The sequence below is a fragment of the Oryza sativa genome, chromosome 4 (assembly GCF_034140825.1).
Source record: "Oryza sativa Japonica Group chromosome 4, ASM3414082v1".
In the NCBI taxonomy this organism is placed as follows: domain Eukaryota; kingdom Viridiplantae; phylum Streptophyta; class Magnoliopsida; order Poales; family Poaceae; genus Oryza; species Oryza sativa.
In genome coordinates this window covers 19,094,773-19,115,387 of record NC_089038.1, presented here as the reverse complement: position 1 = coordinate 19,115,387, position 20,615 = coordinate 19,094,773, and the positions used below count along the sequence as shown (strand labels likewise).

Sequence of the window (20,615 nt, the reverse complement as noted above, 5' to 3'; positions counted from 1 at the left end):
GGAGTTGGTGGGGCCATCAGGAGAAGCTCTGGGTGGGTGGCGGTGGAGCAGTAAGCTTGAGTGGTGGGTGGCGGTGGAGCAGTGAGCTTGAGTGGTGGGTGGCGACAGAGCGGGAGCTGATAGGGCTGCTACGTCCCTGTATCCAACGTTGGCCTGCCACCCTGGAGGTCATTGGCCGGCCGTTCCGGAGTTCGTTGATAGGGAGAAGAAGAAAAGAAAAGAAGGAAGAAGATAGAAAACATGACATTGCTAGCAAGGTTCTAATTTTACAAAATCAGCATCAGCTAACTGATATCGTGAATAATATAATAGTAGTTTCATAAATCAGCACATCTACACTGACATGAATTCGATTAAGCCTAATAATATAAAATAGTCGGTGGACAGCACGCAACTACACGCACAACACAAGAGTCCAAAATTATTCGTTCCTGCAGCCGGGTGGCTAGCTATAGTAGGTTGTGGTATATGCATACCTTAAGTGCTCCTCAGATCGTCGCCGGCCTGCATGCAAACTTTCCAGCCAACCACGCGCCTATACGCTCGCGCGCACGCACTCTCGATCGGTGAACTTTACGGCCGGCCGGGCCGGCCAGCCAGCTGCTTGCATTGTGCATGGTCGTAGCAACAGGGAAGCTTAGCGACGAAGGCTAAGCTTAGCTTTTCTCATAAACAGTGCGTCCCAGGCAGTTAGGGAGTCCGAATCATGTCACTTCTTGCCCTTGCAAATCGCAATCCTCTGTAGCCATGAACAGTACGAGCAAGAGCACGTACGATGAAATTTGCGCAGCTCAGGGTTTTTTTTTTTCTGAAAAAAAAACATCGTACGAACACACGCAGACGCTTGATTACAATGCACGCATACTCGTCTCTATGAATGCACACACGTACATCATCACACCATATCCTTATAAATACCTCTGAATGACTAGAGATATTAACGATTATCTGTAGGATTATAACTGCTCATAAATTTTACAGGATCTTTAGGGAATTTGTTTCAATCATATAAAATTCTCATAATTAAAAACCATCTGTTCCAACTGTACTGCTGCCCTTAGCTTTCTCCTTCACCATATTTAAGGTTTTCGGCGAATTGGCTGCGTACATAACTCAACAATATGGTATTAGAGCAAAATATCTTTAGCCTTGGTGCAGTTAGATGTTTAAAACATCAAAGAAAAAAGGAAAAGTACTCCCTCTTTTTAAATTACTCATCGTTTCAGCTTTGTAATAAATCAAATATTTTTAACTATAAACAACATTTTCTATAAATTTTATATAGTTTAACATCATAAGTTTATGTTTTAGATTCATCGTAAATATTTTACTTTCATAATTTGTTAAACTATATAATTAAATTTCTAGATATTGATGGTAAATGTTAGAATTTCTAAAAGCAAAAAGAAGTACAAGAGATATCTCTATGAAAATGCATGATAAAGTAGCAGCAGCTAGCTAGCCAGCACACAATTGTACAAAGCACCTTAATTGATAACGAGCGCACAACTGCTTATAGATATGGAAATAAGCGCACAAACCCACACACAGATTATTAACATCATGCTGTACATATACAGTACCAGAGTACGATATCAAAAAAAGGACAGGCTAACATGCACATCACCGAAAAAAAATCGAAAGCACAAACATGGGAACTAAAGCGATCCCAACACATGACCAAAATCATCAATAACCACATCGACAAATATTGCGCACACGCACGCACGCTTAATGCCTTGTTTACATCAATCCCATAATTGGGGGCTTAATTTGCACCACACACACAATGTTAGAGCACAACACATACACCATCACTTTTACTCTCTTTCTGCCTTAAAATCTCAATAATCTCTCTCTGTGTGTGTCTCTACAACTTTGCATGCATGCCCATCAAATAATCATCTTTAGTGAGTTACCTTTTGCTTTCTTGCTGACAGCTAGCTACACACTGCCTTTGTTATATTACCACATGCACACACTCTCTCTCCTTTTATGTGATGTTTCCTTAGCATTGTAAACCAGCTTTCATGTGATGTTTGAAACTTGAAACTTCTAGACCCCACTTGGTCACCACTCACCACCTTATTGCATCTCTATAAATACCCTTGCTATCCCACATTCCAAACTCCATGTCCAACCATCCAATTCCAAGCACTACTACTCATCACTAGCTCACACACAATTGCATACACCTAGCTCAAAAGCCTTTCTATTTCACTAATTGTGTGTGTTCATTGCTAGTTGCATTGTGGTTTTCTAGTTAATTAACAAGCTAGCTATACCTAGCTTATAATTAGCTAGAGTGTGAGCTTATAATTAGTTAGTTAGTTGAAAACAAGCTAAGATGAGGAGCAAGGCGTCCATGTTCTTGAAGCAGATGGTGTCGACGATCGTGGCGGTGGTGAAGGCGAAGTCGACGGCGGTGAGGGCCAAGACGAGCGCCATGAAGACGCGGCTGCTCATCTTCGGCGTCCTCCGCAACCGGAAGCTCCTCGCCACCGCCATCAACCACAAGATCCACGCCATCATGGGCGGCGCCGCCGCCCAGGACACCACCAACGACGGTGGCGTCGCCGGAGTGGAGGACGACGACGGCGGCGGCAGCAAGAAGGCCGTGGTGCTGTACAACACCGCGCCGAGCTTCCTCACGGAGCGCGGCTACTACGATCACGCCGGCGAGGAGGAAGAGGAGGAGGAGGACAGCGACGAGTACCTGACGCACTCGTTGTTCCAGGAGGAAGACGACGAGGACGACGAGCTGGTGAACGCGCCGGGGTCGGTGATCGACCTGGTGCGCGACGCCAAGGAAGGGGAAGGCGGCGAGTTCCGGCTGGAGGACGAGATCGACCACGTCGCCGACGTGTTCATCCGCCGCATCCACAAGCAGCTCAAGCTCCAGAAGCTCGACTCCTTCAAGAGGTTCTGCGAGATGCTCGAGAGGAGCGCCTAAGTTCATACCCAGATCGCCAAACTTTTTGGCTCACTGTGCATGGTGAAGAAAAAAAAACCTTTTTTTTACCGTTAAGCCAAGGTTAATTAATTGATTAATTACACACACAACTTGGTGACTTTTGATCCATGCACGCATGTAAGTAGAGAGAATAAAGTGACAAAGATATATACTTCTCTTGTAGAAGGGGTTCACTACTTTACTTAATTAGGGAGCAGCTGCTCATGTACTTTATAATTTACTTGTCTTGTTCTTTAGTTCTTTTGATCAGGGGGAGGTATATCGTTAAGCTTCCAAGAAATTATTGAGTAATAAACAAATAAAAAAGTTGTAGATTCCTGACATTCAGTTGGGTCTATATCTCACTTCTGTTCCATGTAGTCTAAACTAGGGATGTAAACGGTCGGAAATGGTCGAAAACGGTATCACTATTTTATTATTTTTTCGAAAACGAACGGTAACAGTAGGAAAATTTCTATATTTATGAATTTATCTATTTAGTGTCAACTTCAATATTTATCTATTTAGTGTCAACTTCAATGCCACGTTGACAGAAATTTAAAAAACTAAAATTTAAAAACGGTAACCATCGGTAAAAATATTATTATTATATTAGTTTTACGGAAACGGTATAAGTACGGTCGGGAAATTTCTATACCGTATTCACCCCTAGTCTAAACTATATTTGTCTCGATCAATTTCTCTCATACTATTAACTAGCATAGATAGTCGTGCATTTGCACGACTTTAACCCCCTCTATACAAAATGTGTCTGCATTTCGTGGTTTTGAAACATACTATTTATTACTTTTTAAATAATTCATACATAACAATTAAATGTGTCAGTTAGTGTAATAGATATGGTTAGGGTTCATATTCAACTTCTCTGTCATAGTTTTCCTCTACTTATTTACTCAACCATAATCGTCTATTTTTTTGTTTGTGCCTTAGCTGCTGCTTTGCCACTTTTCCGCCTTAGCTGCTGTTTTGCCACCAAAGGGGCTCATCTTTTCACTTATGCTTATGTTTATCAGTCAAAATTTGAATTTTCAACATTAAATTTTGAGTTGATTTTAAGGTTTTTTCATCGAAGTTTATTTTTCAGCCTTTGCTTTTATATCACTAAAAACACGTATATAAAAGTTTTATTCACAAAACCCTTTTCGTTTGCAAATATATCGGTTCACTTATTCCGCGAATAAGTGAAACGATGGCTCCGCAAATCACCAATGGCCACCTACATTGTTGTAGTAGGAGCCCTTTATTTTCCTATTATATTCTATCCATTGTTCATTTCAGCAAAAAAAAAATTACATACTTGGATACTTGCTAAAAAAACGTATTTAGCAAGAAAGCATAACATAGCTAAATTTATCTTGATATGTAATAAATATTTTTTTCATGCAAATTAATAGTTTACAATGATTATGCTAAATTTGCGAAATTACTGTTGTATAATTTTACTGTTACTCCTCTGTTCATAAATATTATAGGTTTAATTTTGAATAAAATTATGTATCATAGTCACAACCATAATATAAACTGTTTTGAGATGTTAGGCTTTTTTTTCCTTTCCATTGTTTTGTAATATTTAATTTTTTTTAGAGATCACTTTGATAGTTTATTTATGCGCGTTCAGTGGTGGTCTCGTGGAGCTTCCCGGCTCGCGAGCTTTCTGTTGGAAGCTTCTTGAAGGCCAGCTCCCGAAGCCGTATTGCTTGATCTTTGGCTTGTACAGCAGTACAGGAATATAATCCAACGGTTTATATCACTTGCTGCATGCATTGGACGGTGTTTAATTTGTAGCTTATGTGGCTCAATCAGGTTTTGAGAAAGTTTACTACTTCCAATTCTACTGGTGGGCCTTAATCCCGGCACATTTGTGGATAGGCCCATTTTAATTCATATCTCAACCCATCCACATCTAATGGGCCGGAATACCGGCCTGCCAAACAATTCAAGGCTTCAGGGGTGAGGACAGCTTATAACAGCAAACTCCTATTGAAAGAAAAATATTTACATATACGATTCTAAACTAGATTAATGGAACATGTAAAAAAACCTTGGCAGGATTACATGCCTATTCTATTAAGGCGGAGCATAAGGAAAATTATACAGATTGGAATATTTCCTGTATTCATACCTAAAGATAGCTTTATTTTAAGATGGAAAACTCAACCCCCATCATTCCGCTGTAGCTGATTATAAACCGCAACATTTATTAGCGATAGGAAAAATTTATGTGAAAAACTTTTATATATGTGTTCTTAGCGACTTAAATGTCAATCCTGAAAAACAAAAAAAACAACAAAATTAATTCTAGTGTAAATATCGTAAAACTATATATACTCTGCACGATCTATCACAAAACTACAGATTTAAGAACTTGTTTCACAAGACAACATATTTAGTGTTTTTGTTTACCACAAAACTACAGGTACTTTGCACAATATATCACAAACTACATATTTAATAACTTGTTTCATAAAACTACAGATTTAGTGTCTTTATTTATCACAAAATTACAGGTTTAGTGTCTATTATTATCGTAGTTTTGTGATAATAGAGACACTAAACCTGTAGTTTTGTGATAAATGAAGACACCAAAATTGTAGTTATGTGATAAACGAATACACTAAATCTATAGTTTTGTGAAACAAGTTCTTAAATATATAGTTTTGCGATAGATTGTGCAAGGTATCTATAGTTTTGTGAAACAAGCTCTTAAATCTGTAGTTTTGTGATAATTTGTGCAAAATACCTGTAGTTTTGTTAAACTTACTCTTAATTCTAAAACTAAGTTCTAAAATTGAAATTTTGATCGTGGCTAATAGGCTAACGATGGAGCTGCGAAATGGAGCATAGCTTAACTGGTTAAGGACCCCTTTGATTCACAGGATATGAAAAACACAGGAATTGAAGTAGCAGGTTTCTCAAATCCTAGGAATGAGCAAACATGCTATGGGAAAAATAAAGGAAGATTCACAAAGAGGTCACACCTCTTACTATATTTCCTATGAAATGCAAAGCATAGGAATACAATCCTATGAAAAGTTTTCTTTCCTTCCTATGAATCAAAGGAACATGTAGGAAAAAATCTATAGGAATTTAAATCCTATACAAATCATTTCTCAGTCATATGAATCAAAGGGCCCTTTCTTTATGGTATAACTAACCTGTCCGAGGTTAAGTTATAGTTTTGTGTATGTTCATAGGGATGAGAATGCATGCGTTGTGAGCATTTCTAGAAGGCTACAGTAACCTACGCAGAGCAGTATTACCTCCGTCCCAAAATACTTGTCGCTTTCAGTTTTTGTTTGTAACTTTTGATCATTTGTCTTATTAAAAAAATTATAGAATTGTTATTTATTTTGTTTGTGACTTGCTTTATTATCAAAAGCACTTTAAGTATGATTTGTCATTTTTTATATTTGCACTAATTTTTCAAGTAAGATGAATAGTCAAACGTTACAAGAAAAAAGTCAAAGCGACCACTATTTTAGAACGGAGGTAGTAACATCTGCACTGTCGGTTCAAAATCGTGTGGCTGAGGGGGTGTTTAGATGGGGCTAAAACTTTTTAGCCCATGTCACATCGGATGTTTGGACGCTAATTTGGAGTATTAAACATAGACTAGTAAAAAAACTAATTTTATAAATGAGAGCTAATCCGCGAGACGAACTTTTTAAGCCTAATTAATCCATAATTATCAAAAGTTTACTGTAGCATCACATTGTCAAAATCATGGCGTAATTAGACTCAAAAGATTCGTCTCGCGAATTAGTCCAAGGTTATGGAATGGGTTTTGAAATTAATGTATGTTTAATACTCTAAATTAGTGTCTAAACATCCGATGTGACAGGGACTTAAAATAAGTCCCTGGAAACAAAACAGGCCCTGAGATCGATCAATCCCCGAACGGAAGCCGTACAAGTCAACGTAACATCAACAACTGTTTCGCGAACAAAAAGAGTACAACTGTTTCGAAAAAAAAAAGAGTAAACATCCACAGCTATGGGAAATCATACTGGCCGTCCGATCTTGAATTAATGAGCGCGAGAGATAAGAAGGGTTTTTTTTTATATATAACAGAGAGATAAGAAGAGTTAAACAAACATCTCTTTTGTCTCTGGAAGATTGGGGGGACAAACGGATAAGCATTAGGCACTGCCGATGACGATGCAGGTGGGCCCATTTGCTCTAATCTGCCGAGATGAGGATGCAGATATGAGATATTTGTCTTTCTTAACATAAATTATCTCGTGCACATATCATTCGTCCCTTGAAAAAAGTTATACTACCAAAGTTGTTTACACACGGGCTTTTGATTATAATAACAAGTAAATCAAGCATATGTCCGGCCTACTACTGAAACAGTTAAAACAGTATTTTGTGATCAATATGAAACTCTGTAAAGTTTATTATAGAATAATAACCGGTATTCAACGAAAAAATTGTGTAACATAGATATGTTTATACGTTAATTAAGTTCCTTACGTTTAATCATATGACAACAGGATTTTGAGCAACTATTTTTCTTTTTTAAAAAAAGATCTAGTCATTTTTCTCATCCTTGGACGGAAATTAAAGGTTGAACAATGATTACTGTAACTAAAACATCCAACAAAATTATATAACTAGTAAAAAAAATCACAAACTATACAAGTACCCAGACTTGCATAGAACACCACTTTGAAACCATATAAAATAAACTAAAAATGCACATTATATAGGGGTATAATTGCTACGTGCAATTTTAGGTGACTAGAAAATTGTATGAATTTCCACATGACTAAAGTCCAGCAAATCCTTATCAAAATTGATGTTGTGATAAGAATTTTCCCAAAAAATTGTGACCTATCGAGTTGCTGTAATATTTATGGCCTATTTCAATTTGCTATAAAAACAGCAAAGAAGATTATCCCAAAATTATAACTTTATGGACACCTTAACATTACTAACCCCTGGAGCCAACATGACATAGAGGTGATATCCGGCATGACGAGACGACTACGGGATATGTTAGCATGACATATCAACATGTGCATTGGAGCACTATATCACCTTAGCAGACAACTAAGCCACCTACTTTAATCCGGCTGTAACTTCACTTGTACAGTCGGTGCAGCTGGATCAAAATGCATCAAGCTTAAAAAGGGCAAAAAGACAAGATGAGAGGGCCATTTATCCTATCCGGGGATGGGTTTTTGACCTAGGTGCACCAATCAAGTGACGTTTCAAGTAGACTTGATTGCAATAGTGTAACCGGATCGGAGTGACGGGCCGAGTAGTTTTCTAATGTGGCATGCCACTACAATTTATACATTACTAATGTATCAGGCTAACATGTTCCGCTGTCTCGCCCATGCTAGGTATCATCTCTATAACATTCCTTAATATATTATGTTAGGGTATTCATAGAGTTGTTTTTTTTTTTGATAATTTTATTTGCTACCCTTGTAACAAACTGAAATGTGTCTCTAACCTTGCAGCAAGCACTTTTCTTGTAGCTCCAAAAAAAAAACTCCAGTTTTCTTGTGCCTCTAGCATTTTGCAGCTTCTACACGCCGCCCGCCAGCTCAGTTCACCGGATCCCCGGGAATTAAAATCACACGAGATCGATCAGATCGCACGCTGAGACGTATAGACGACGTGGGTCCCGCCAAAGTACTGGGCCCACCAGTCATTGGACCACCGTACGACGACATGTGTGCACCTACCGTGGACTTCGCTGGAAAAACCACCGAAGCCGCCGCCACGTCATGCCCCGGCTGCGGTTTTCTTTAATAAAGCCCAGAACACAACTGCCACACCCACCCCACTTCTACCCACCCTCAATGACGAGTGGGCCCCACGCCAAAACCGTCCCCAGGACGTTAGTGTCCGTAGCCGACGCGCGCCGCGTCGGCTGACATGCGGGCCCCACCTCCTCGCGGTCGGATCAGCATTTCGCCTTTCGTCGTCGTCGTCATCATCCACTTCCACTTCCACCCTCCTCTGCATTTGCAACCACGCGCAGACAAGAACAAGACGCGCAGCAAAGCGCAGCAGCAGCAGCAGTATTAATCGAGGCCAAGGACAAGGAGCAGTGGCAATTGTTGTTGGGAGAAGAGCGAGTTGTTGGGAGGGAGAAAGGCCAAGAAGAGGAGGAGGAGGAGGAGGAGGAGGAGGGGATCAATGGAGATGGAGAGCCCGCGGAGCCCGGAGGCGGAGATCGGGCACAGGGTGGAGGACCTGTGGGAGGTGGCGGAGCCGCAGCTGTCGCCGTCCGAGAAGCTCAACTCCTGCTTCGAGGACATCGCCGTCGCCTCCTTCCCCCGCCCCCTTGGCTCGCAAGGTAGGTAACTTACTAACGCCTCTTCTTCCTACTTTGCTCCTCGCTGACCTTGCCATGGCCTCTGCTGCTGCTGCTACTCTCTGATTAATCAGTTCTTGATGCGAGCTGAGCTGACATGACCATTTCTGTGTGGATTTGGAGTGAACTGTGTGCTGTTCCTCTTCAGTTGGGGTGATGGATAGATGGTGAACAAATTTAGGCATTCAGAATTCTTGTTGGAATTGATACGGCCAGCAGCCAGTTAGTTCACTGATTGAGGAATGCGTTTGCTGTTTCTCCTGATTGGATTGAAGTCATTAAACTGGTAGCATTAGAACCTATCTTGTCACTATTGTGGGTTGAGCCATCAGACATGTCTCTTTCGTGTCCTGTCCTACTATATATACCACTACATATATAGTCATTTCATTCCTTTGTGCAGTTGCTGGGGCCATATTTGCATTCTTTTCTGAAGCAAATGTTCCTTCGTGCGGGTTAGTGCCGATGGCCTACATCCTACCTCCAGCCTGGCCAATTTTTGTTCTTGACGGGTTGAAAAGGGTGGCACTGTTTTATGCAATCAGTGACAATGCAATAGGGGATTGTAGGACTTCGGTCTTATCTGTATGATGAAGCTTTTTGGTTTTAGACAGTGAACTGTATGATTGAGTCAGGGGGAGCATGGTGATTGCTCTTGTTGAAGGGTCCTTTTCACTTCTTAGACACGCTAAAGAAGAACCTTTCTGGATTTCCTTTTTATTTGTGCCAATATGTGAACATTCAATGGCATATAAGGAATCTTCTCTATAAATATAGATATCTGCTTACTGACAAATGACTTCGCTCTCATGATTCCAAGAGATGTTCTAGAACGGTGAGGGTCCATATTACCGTCTGATTTCTTAATTGTGATCTTTGCTATAAGACTAAGCAGAAAAGTTATTTGGGAAAATAGGACCTGTTTAAACTTGTCCTTGGCTTTCGTCTTGTTAATATCTGTGTTAAATAATGTGCTTTTCGTTGGTGGTTCCTGGTGGTCGATACAGATTGTACAGATAGGTGTAGCTTTTACCAATAGTCAGCATTTTGCCTATCTCGGCTCACAGCTATTTTTCTATGGCCACATGATGTTAACATGGCAACCTCAACTTCAAAATCCTAAGTTGGACATCTGGTAATAACAAAAATCATACTCCAAAATTGTTAACTGAACTGGTTTGTTGTACCAATGCCACATTGAGTGTGCTTTTATTAAACTCATTGACATTATACGGATCTGAAGTTTTATACCTGAAAATTGACTTCACTATAGAAATTTGTCATGAGGGAGAATGCACCTTGACTTGTACAAAATGGATTTCCAACCATCAATATATATTGACATGAACTCATTAATTGCCACAAAAGGTCATATCTTGTTACAATGTCAGTTTTATGAGCATACCATGTCTGATAAGCAGTTCCTATCCACTTTGCTTCTTTCAGAACTTATGTTCTTGGCTTCACAGACCAACCTCTTTGGTATTTCATCTCCATGCATCTCGGGATCGATAAACCTGTTATCCAATCCATACAGATATTTTAGATGTGCTTTGCTTGAGTTTTGGAAAAAGTGTAGTCTTTCATCATCTTTCGGTCACACATGCTTTCACAAAATCATTTTTTTTAATCATTGTACTCAAGCGAATGTGAAAAAACAATTGATTCTGAAACATGCTGGACCTGTGACATCATATTATGCACCAAGAGGCTAGTATACTTATATGCACCAAGAGATTATTCTGAAATGCTCTAATACTACATGTATATCATAGGCTCAAAAAGTTGTCAGGTTTAATTATGCAAAATTGATTACTGGAATATTATTCAAGTAATACGAATTGAGTACTTTCTATATACCATAGGCTCAAATAGTTTCCTGTAGAACACTTTTACTTAATATGGTTTCCTGTAGAGTGCCTCTTTTTTTTTGTGCAAAGAATGCTTTTACAGCTACAGTTTTAACAAAGATAAACATTTTTTTTCCCAAGAAGAACCTGTAATCTATGATTTTGGTATTATCTAATCATCAATTTAAGCTACAACTTTTATGTTCTTTTTCTGCAGTAATCGAGATACCTTCAAATGCTAGTCTGGCTGATACTGTTGAAATATTATCCAAAAACAAAATTTTGAGTGCACCCATAAGAAATGTTGATGCTCCAGAAGATGCTAGTTGGATTGACAAATACATTGGCATTGTGGAATTTGCTGGTATTGCTATGTGGTTGCTCTATCAGGTTAGCCACCTTAATACTAGAGCACTACTTAGTTCCTCTCTGTTTCTTTTTCAGAAAAATATTTGTCTAATATTATGTTGTATCATATCATGCTATATTTGTGCACGCTGTTGAATTTTAGTATCATACCACGCTAGTTGAATTTGATGTATCATATCTAGTCCAGCTTTAATGACATGGTAGATTCTGACATGCTTAATATGTATCATTAAATTCAACCCTAATTATGGTGTTCACAATGAGCTTTCAGTTTCTTTTCTCAAGTATTGACAGCATTTTCATTTTTTTTTGGAATTCAAATACCCATGCATGGGAAGTACCTCGATCTAGGCTTAGTATTTGTTGGACTGCTCATCAATTCATTCACAACTGCTAAACCATGAAAACACATTTTTCAGATATTACTTACATGCTTGTTCTTTGCAAAATAACACTTGAATCTGATTGAAACACAAAAATAGTTCGTTTAAAAGAAAAATACTCTGATATAGGGAAGGTAATTTTATATTTGGTGATACAATTATAGGAATTTCATGAACATCCCATCTTTCTGACATGGGTTGCTTTTTCTGTTCCTACAATAGTCTGAGGCTGCAGCTAATGGCACGGCTGGTTCTGCCGTAGGGTCACCAGTAGCCAATCTAGTATCTAGGCTAGGCTCTTTCACATTCAGAAGGACATCATCTGGCAGGGTAGAAACCACCACTGACCCAGAATCAGATGAAACCGCATCGGTCGGTGGGAGCTTTTTCGAAACACTCACTTCCTCTGAATTCTACAAGAACACAAAGGTGATTTTCTTTTCCTCTCAGTTGAAAGCAGTTGTATTCACCATGATCCATTCTTGACACCACCTGTGCCACCATAGGTTGGCGATATCTCAGGAAGCTTCCGATGGGCGCCATTCCTGGCACTGCAGACATCTGACACATTCCTCACCATGTTGCTGCTGCTGTCCAAGTACAGGATGAAGAGCCTCCCAGTAGTAGACATTGGGGGAGATAAGATTGAGAACATCATTACGCAATCTTCCGTTGTGCACATGCTTGCAGAGTGTGTTGGACTTCCTTGGTTTGAGAGCTGGGGAACTAAGAAACTCTCCGAGCTGGGGCTTCCTCTCATGAAGCCATGCAAACTCGTTAAGGTACCTCCAAAACTTCAATGGGCTTCACTCGTAAATATATGTTAGGCACCTTCATACGCATATATTTATTTCAAGTAAATACAATGAGAAATTTAAACTCCTGTTCAAAAAGTATCCAAAAGCACATTGCAAATGTTGTATTCGATTATTAGCATTGCTTGCACAACAGTTCTTATGTGTTCGTGCCGACGGTGAGTATAAACAGCCATCCGACTGTTTGTGTCAACAAGGTTTAAGCAAGATAAAATTTACTAGAAGCATGCTGCTTTAATAGCTAGAAACAATTGCCTGTAACTAACCTCCCTGTGCAAGCATGTTATATTTGATCTTCAGGTTCGGGGCACTAGTTACATAGGTTCGACAATAAACTGTTTTGACACACCTGTATAATACAGGGGCTGGGGGTTTAGAAGGGGAATATTAAACCTTATACAGCGCCATCTACAATTTTTCCTTATTTTTCTGCTCCCTTCCACATGAGATCTATAACTGTTCTCTGTTGTCAACCAGGTAAATGAAGACCAACCTGTGTTAAAAGCCTTCCAACTGATGAGGGAAAAAGGCGTTGGTGGCCTCCCGGTTATGGACACAAGTGGCACAAAAGCAATTGGCAATATCAGCATCAGAGATGTCCAATATCTTCTAACTGCCCCCAACATATACAAAGATTACAGGTTTGAAGTTCTTACCACACTTGCTCCTATTCTTTTCCCATGTTTGTTCACCAATGCAAAAAAAAACTTGGTGCTTCAACTTGCACTCCCACCACATGCATCAAGACACACTTCAAATGCATTGTAGGAAGTAGGAAAACCAACTGCAACTTTTAACCTTTTTGATCCAACCACAGGACAATCACGGCCAAGGATTTCCTTACCGCGGTCCGGCAACACCTTCAGGAGCAACACGAGGCCTCGCCGTTGCTCGGCTCCGTCATCACATGCAGAAGGGATGATGAAGTCAAGGACATCATACTGAAGCTGGACTCGGAGAAGATCCACAGGATCTACGTGATCGATGACAAGGGGAACACCGAGGGGGTCATCACGCTGAGGGACATAATCTCCAAGCTGGTGCACGAGCCACGCCATTACTTTGGGGATTTCTTCGATGGTGTTGTTCCCCTGCCTCCAAACAGCACTGTATGACACGGCCCTTGAGATTTCATCACGCTGGTGTGCTCTTGTAAATTGTACATTATGTCCCTTTACGACAATGGTTCCAAATGGATGGGAATAGTGTACAGTTTGCCTTGTGTAGTTCTTTGGCAGTGGAACAACTAATGGACTAATGGATAGCACGGGTGTACATTCAATAACTTGAAATAATATCTGAGCTCCCTTCTGTATGTTTTTATGATGAGAATGACGTCTCTTTCTTATGTTCAATTGCTCCCTTCTTTTTTTCTTTCTTTTTCTTTTAAAGAATATTGGCTCCATGGTTTCATCTTCAGCTTATCAGCCATAATCAAAATTTGAGTTTTTTTGCTGCCTGAACTCAGAACCGAAATGCTAAAACTCAGCATCCTAATTGCTGTGGAATTCTGGAGTCACTGTTATCTCTGGCAGTGTCAAAAAACAGTTAAGGAGTACAGAAGCGGCTCCTTGTTTCTACAGCCTATTGGAAGCATTCTAGTTCGGATGCCGAAGTGTGTTCATCCACTTAAATGTCTTGAAACTGTGACCAGAGAAAAACAAAAACAAACGGTGAGTCAAACATCAAAATAACAAAAGGACATGAAAAGCGAGAAATAACATGCTACTACTACCAAATAACAAATCCAGTATCAAGTGAAATTCTGCTCCCCTCCTGAGAAAGTTGCTGTACCTGCTTTTTTTTTCTTTGGTACGCATGGGAACAACTAAATTTTTGCCTGTAGCATAGCAAGTTACTTACAAGTTTGTGGTCTCTTCTGCAAAAAAAAAAAGCATTTAAATTACTTACAAGCTTGTTCTTTACAAAATACTCCCTCTTTAAGACATCTCTTTAGCCCCACACTCTCAAGACATGGGCAACCACAATTGAGAGCCGGTCTCTAGTGCCTGACAGTACCAAGGATCATTCCAGCATTCCATGTTGCCTTCCACTACATCTGTCAACGCCATGACATTACTGAAATTAATGGATCTGCACTGCTTGATTAAGTATTTGTTGTTTTGTCTGAGTCAGAACCGAAATGCTAAAAGTTAGCATCCTAACTGCTGTAGAATTGTGGTATCAATGTGATATATCTGTGTACAGCATATAATCGCTGACTGTGTCATCATTTTGTCAGCGAACTCCCGGGTTTTGCTCTAACCAATTTTCTGTCTCCAAGACATGGATATTTTGCAGAAATTGTGCTTAATTTGAAATTTTGAAAAACGTTAGTAGCTAATGCAGAGAGTATGAAGTCTATGACATACTCGCTTCTGTGGAAGACGTGCTGAAGTACAGCGGAGTTGGATCTGGACCATCATAGCTGTATCACATTGCTAATCTGCAAAATTGTGTGAACGTACTCTTGGAGACATGATGGACCTGACAAGAATGGCAAAAAAAGTCAAATCTTGATGGCATGGATCTGGAAAACAGAAACAATGAAACAGCTATGATTTTAATAAACGTTCTTACTGGCACTTGATAAAATTTACAAAATCGCCATTGTTATCATCATACTAAAACAACGCTACAAAAATAGGTGCGACACAGTGGCATGCCTACTGGTACATTATTGAAGAAATAGCTTGCTCGACTGAATGGTAGGAGTACCATAAATTAAAAGCCCAAAAATAAACCAATGAGTAAATTTCACAAAACTGCAGTTATTTTGCACAATTTATCACAAAACTACAGATTTAAGAGCTTATTTCACAAAACTACAGATTTAGTGTCTACTTTTATCACAAAACTACAGGTATTTTGTATAATTTATCACAAAACTACATATTTAAGAATTTGTTTTATAAAACTATAGATTTAGTGTATTCGTTTATCCCAGAACTACACATTTAGTGTCTTCTTTTATCACAAAACTACAGGTTTAGTGTCTCCATTATTCCAAAACTACAGGTTTTAACAATGCTAAAACATGTAGTTTTGTGATAATGAAGACACTAAACTTGTAGTTTTGTGATAAATGAATATATTAAATATGTAGTTTTGTGAAACAAGTTCTTAAATCTGTAGTTTTGTGATGTATTGTGCAAAGTACCTGTAGTTTTGTGATAAACGTAGACACTAAATCTGTAGTTTTGTGAAATAAGTTCTTAAATCTGTAGTTTTGTGATAGAATGTGCAAAGTATATGCAGTGTTATGAAATTTACTCTAAACCAAGAGTAAATGTACTTACTTTTCTCTTGCATGCAGACGAAGTCCAGATCCAGTCACAGCAGAGAGGTCTAGCTATCTAGGAGCAGAGATGACAATAGATACAAACTAAGGAAAAAAAGAATATCTGAAGAAGTATCTCTGAAGCTACCCAACCAACCATCAATGAAATTATTGTGAAACAACTTAAATGAAACTGCCAGCAGGTCATCTGCAAAGTTACTCACACTGCCCAGAATATTAGAATAAAGGAAATAGATTTGCGAATTGGCATGAAAACAAAAGGGAGCTACACTAGAATTCAGCAAATATTACTGCCAATTATGCAGGCAACAAGCAGCACGACAATGAAAATCAACACCAGAGTACCGCTAGCCATACGTACTACTGATAAAACAGTAGGTGGAAAAGCTAACCCGCAATGGAGAAGATGTTTAGTTATCTTACCAATCAACTGCAACTAATAATTTATTATTCTCCAAACTGCTTCATAATATAGTAAATCTTACACACACGCTTTATTGTAAATCACATCATGTTCATTTGTCTACAACAATAGAGAGGAAACTTGCAAAAACCATGCTCAAATGTTTATGTATAGGTATAAAAAAACCAATACAATGATGGATCTAGACAAAGATACCATTGTCCATCAAGTGAATGAAGCTATGTAACTAACAGATGAAGCACATCCCTACTGTCCATGTCATATATGGTCTCAGACTCAGGTAGTTCAAGAAGTTGCTCCAACTAGGTACAAATACCCAAAAAAAATGAATGAATCAATTAGAACACTTGCTCTGGTAGACATTAATACAAGAGACAGCAACTATTATTAAACTTGGAGAATTTTCTAGCAATACATGCCTTCTTGCCTTAACTCGAAATGCCACACGTTATGGTTGCAATACATAAGCAACGTTATAAGTCTTACGCTTTTCACAACATCGCAAAATTGCAGAAAATTTCACAACGTCAAGAAAGTGAAGAAGATGGATTGACATTCCATGCACAAAAATTAGGTTTTATAATAATTAATAGTGGAAAAATATAAGATTATACAGAAAAAGAAACTTTATTGAACTTTATGAGATCAGAAACTACGTTTTCAAACCAGAAGATCAGTACTAGGATATTTTTAGTGTTCTGCTGAATTTGGCACAGATGTGAAAGCCACTTGATATAAGCAACTAATAGTGGTACATTTCATAATTCTGGAGCTGGAAAATGCATGGAATTTAATCCACTTAGCATGCAACTGTTTAGATAGAAGGTCATATTTCATTCTTTAGTTGTCACGCGTGTAAATTTTGCTGACTAATTGACATCCAACTAATGAGGACCAGGGATGTGTATTCCTCTTTTTGTTTCCCCTGTACATTCCAAAGAAACTTCAATAATACTCGCAAAATGTAAATTATGAACAGTATTGGGATAAGGCAAGTATTAATTAGATAGCCTTTTCAAATGATAACGTGAAAGGACATAGTAGTATGAAATTAGATGTTGACCAGTCTGGACAGTGGTAATAACAAGTTTTCATTTTAAATAAGAATAAGAGGGCTAGAACAAGAACACTGTGTAAGATGATCAGAAAAAGAAAAGGAACTTAAAATGTGCAACACCCTGAGTACAGATCCCGTAAACATAGCAAAATGCTATTTCTTATAATATAACTAAAAAAATGAGATAGCTTTTCCAAAATGCAGATGTATGAATCACACTCAAAGAATATTATCAAAAGACCATCATTACCTCCTAGCAATAGCCTACAGATGGACTAAAATTACGTTTATTTCAGAATCGACAATAAATGTATTTAATTCATATCAGTATCTTGCCAGATAAGATTGCTCCAGCAACAAATGCCTATTACTTGTCTGATCTATTCCAAGAACTGGCCACCCTACAAAGTGCAAAGGTACTGGATCATGGAAATGAAGTGTGCAAGGATATGAACACACTGAAAAAGCAATGTATGTACATCACTTCTTGGTACATATAATCTGATGGAGAAAAACGAAGGGATCCTTGTATAGTATTACAATATTGTAATAACCAAGGGGACAATCTAAACTCAAAAGGCACCAATCAGTCCATGTGATGACTCAGCAGTTCGGACACATAGCATCCCTTGTAGCAAAAGCATACCTGTCACCAAATTTAGTCAAATGGGAGCTACTATCTTCTCCTAGAATGGTTGGCAGGCCCTAGTGAACCTTCAAATAGATCAGACAGCTGATTCTCCAAGTCCTCTGGGGTGTATTTGATGTATCTACCTGAATTCCTTCCGCTATCCACTAGACTACCATATCTTCCCAGAAAAGCACGGTATGCTGGTATCACATTTTCAGAGATAGATATCTTGAGCTCTTCACGAAGCTGAGGATCTGGTACCTTCCAGAGCGTTTGACTCCTGTATATCTCATCAAAGGCCAAGTTGAAGTTCTTGAATTTCTCCTTGATCCTAGAGCTATTCCCACTACCACTTCCACTTCCGCTTCTGCCGCCGTGTGCATCATCCTTGAGAAAAGACAAAACCTTAGTCCATGATATCCTAAGGTAGTTCTTTGAATTTTGCCGAATCTTCCCACGGCGCCTCCGTATCCAGTGATCACCTAAAATCCTCCCAAGTTCAGAGTCCTTCACCTTTTGGACAATATAGAGTATATTATTCATGGAAAATATGCATTGCAGTGCACCATCCTCGTACAGTTTTGATTTTTCCTCCAAATTTGCCTCCAGATAAGATATCAGCTTCACTAAATGTCGTCCAAGTGGGGACAAGCTCTCCAAATACTCCTCCTCATCATCACCACCTCTATGCGTATCACTATGATCAACATCTCCAGCAGAATCGTCACCCAAGAGTTTGTCAAGCGTATCACTGTAAACAACCAACAACCGAAGATAGTTCATCACGTAACGTGTCATTGGGTGGATCTCACCAGCCATCATAGGCCGCCGTGATGACTCCTGCTGAAGAACTTTCCCAAACTCGAGAAGTGTGCCCTTCACTGCGTCCCCAAGCCTTTCAAGAACCCCCTCCAAATCACAGATTACATCATTCCCAGAATTCCCAAAGAACAGCTCCTTCAGTTCAGGGATCACCTCAGCAAGTGCCTCATACATGTCAAGAATCCGGGAGAGCTTCTCCGGCGAGCGAGAGCACACCGCCACAGCATCACCAAAGTTAAGAATCTGCATTATGCAACCCTTGGTAGATTCAACAAAACACTCATCACGCAGCTCATCAGACACGGCGAGCACCTGATCACAGATCCGGCGCTCACCGGTCAGCAGGGAACGCACGACCGTCTTGACCCCATGCACCCATTTCTTCATCTTGTCATTCAGAAGCTTCCACTCCATGCGCTGCACTTCATCGATGCTGAGGCGTTCGACCCCGAGCACCGCGAGGCACTCGTCGAGCAGGTCACGTCGGACGCCACAGTAGACCTGCTCGAGCTCACTGGCATACCCCGCGCGGTCCATCCTTTGAGCGATGGAGCGCAGATCGTCAATGGCCTCAGGGCGCACCAGGTCGAACACCTGGTCGTCGAAGGGGTTCCCCACGAGGCTGGCGCTGCGAGCGGTGTCCGGGCCGCCCTCCAGGCTGTGCGGGGTGATGGGATCGAACTCGGAGGAGGTGTCGAGGTCGTCCATGGACTCGAGGGAGAGGCGGCGCAGCGAGCAGAAGAGCCCGCTCGCGTCCAGCGGCACCGCGTGGCGGACCATGAGGTGGCGGAGCTCCTCCTCCATCCGCGCCATCGCGAGCTGCACCACGACGCCCGCCGCCTCGGCCTCGGCGTCGGCGGCGGCGGCCCCCACCCCGGAGAGCAGCTGGTCGACGGCGACGTCGACCGCCTCGAGGTAGTCGGCGACGTCCCCCTCGGGGCCCTCGAACACCAGCAGCTCCGAGGTCGCGTCCCACTGCCGGATGAGCCTCTCCGCGGCCTCGAACGCCCCCCGCGGCGGCGGAGGCGGAGGCGGGGTGGGCCCGGCGCCCGACGACGGCAAGGGCGAGGGGAAGAGGTCGGCGGTGATGGAGGAGAAGCGGTGGTCGAAGCCGGAGAGGATGCGGATCATGTCGTCCGCGGCGTTCTTCGACGTGGCCAGCGACTTCACGATGTGCTGCGCCGCCGCGAGCACCTTGTCGTTCCCCACTCCTCCCGCCGCGGCGGGGGGTTCCTCCGCCACCTCCAGCTCCTCCGGCTGGGGATGGGGCGGCGCGGGCGGCGCCGACATCGCCGGCGGCGGCGAGGGAGCTAGGGTTAAGTGAGCGAGCACGGGAGTAATCGCGCCGCCGCCGCGGAGGGTGGGTTGATTTGGGGCGCAGTAAAAGCAGTAGAAAAATGGCGGAGAGAGGAGAGGAAGCGAAGAAGAAGGAAGCCGCTCGATATGGGGAAGGGAACCAGCTAATGATGATCGGATTTCGGATTGTTCGAAAAAATAAATAAAAAGGGAGGAAAAATGATACTAGAAGAAAGGAAAGCATGCGATTTCTGATCCAATCTTATGATTTTTGATGATTTCCTACCGTGACATCTTGGAACAAGATTGGCTCAAATCTTTAAGATTATTTTTACCATTAATCTTGTAATCCCTCCATT

General features: G+C 40.7%; 3 protein-coding genes and 1 long non-coding RNA gene across 4 annotated transcripts; 2 read left to right on the top strand and 2 right to left on the bottom strand.

Annotated features, from left to right (window-relative positions):
- Window positions 1-2,132: 2,132 nt before the first annotated feature.
- On the top strand, window positions 2,133-3,297 carry LOC4335641 (uncharacterized). The gene has a single exon (XM_015779136.3). It carries the CDS (start codon window positions 2,348-2,350, stop codon window positions 2,951-2,953), a length of 606 nt encoding a protein of 201 aa, XP_015634622.1. The 5' UTR covers window positions 2,133-2,347; the 3' UTR covers window positions 2,954-3,297.
- Window positions 3,298-8,896: 5,599 nt separating this feature from the next.
- LOC4335640 (SNF1-related protein kinase regulatory subunit gamma-1) lies at window positions 8,897-14,040 on the top strand. Its single transcript, XM_015780363.3, has 6 exons — window positions 8,897-9,290; window positions 11,376-11,548; window positions 12,133-12,339; window positions 12,417-12,692; window positions 13,203-13,366; window positions 13,543-14,040. The coding sequence occupies exons 1-6, from the start codon at window positions 9,131-9,133 to the stop codon at window positions 13,838-13,840; spliced, it is 1,278 nt and encodes a 425-aa protein (XP_015635849.1). The 5' UTR covers window positions 8,897-9,130; the 3' UTR covers window positions 13,841-14,040.
- On the bottom strand, window positions 13,539-16,159 carry LOC112938602 (uncharacterized). The gene is made up of 3 exons (XR_003241763.2): window positions 16,025-16,159; window positions 15,098-15,212; window positions 13,539-14,784 (listed from the first exon to the last, which is right to left on the bottom strand). It is a non-coding gene; the product is annotated as an uncharacterized lncRNA (long non-coding RNA).
- Window positions 16,160-17,778: 1,619 nt separating this feature from the next.
- On the bottom strand, window positions 17,779-20,396 carry LOC4335639 (exocyst complex component EXO70A1). The gene has a single exon (XM_015780362.3). The coding sequence runs from the start codon at window positions 20,248-20,250 to the stop codon at window positions 18,184-18,186; it is 2,067 nt and encodes a 688-aa protein (XP_015635848.1). The 5' UTR covers window positions 20,251-20,396; the 3' UTR covers window positions 17,779-18,183.
- Between the last annotated feature and the right edge of the window lie 219 nt (window positions 20,397-20,615).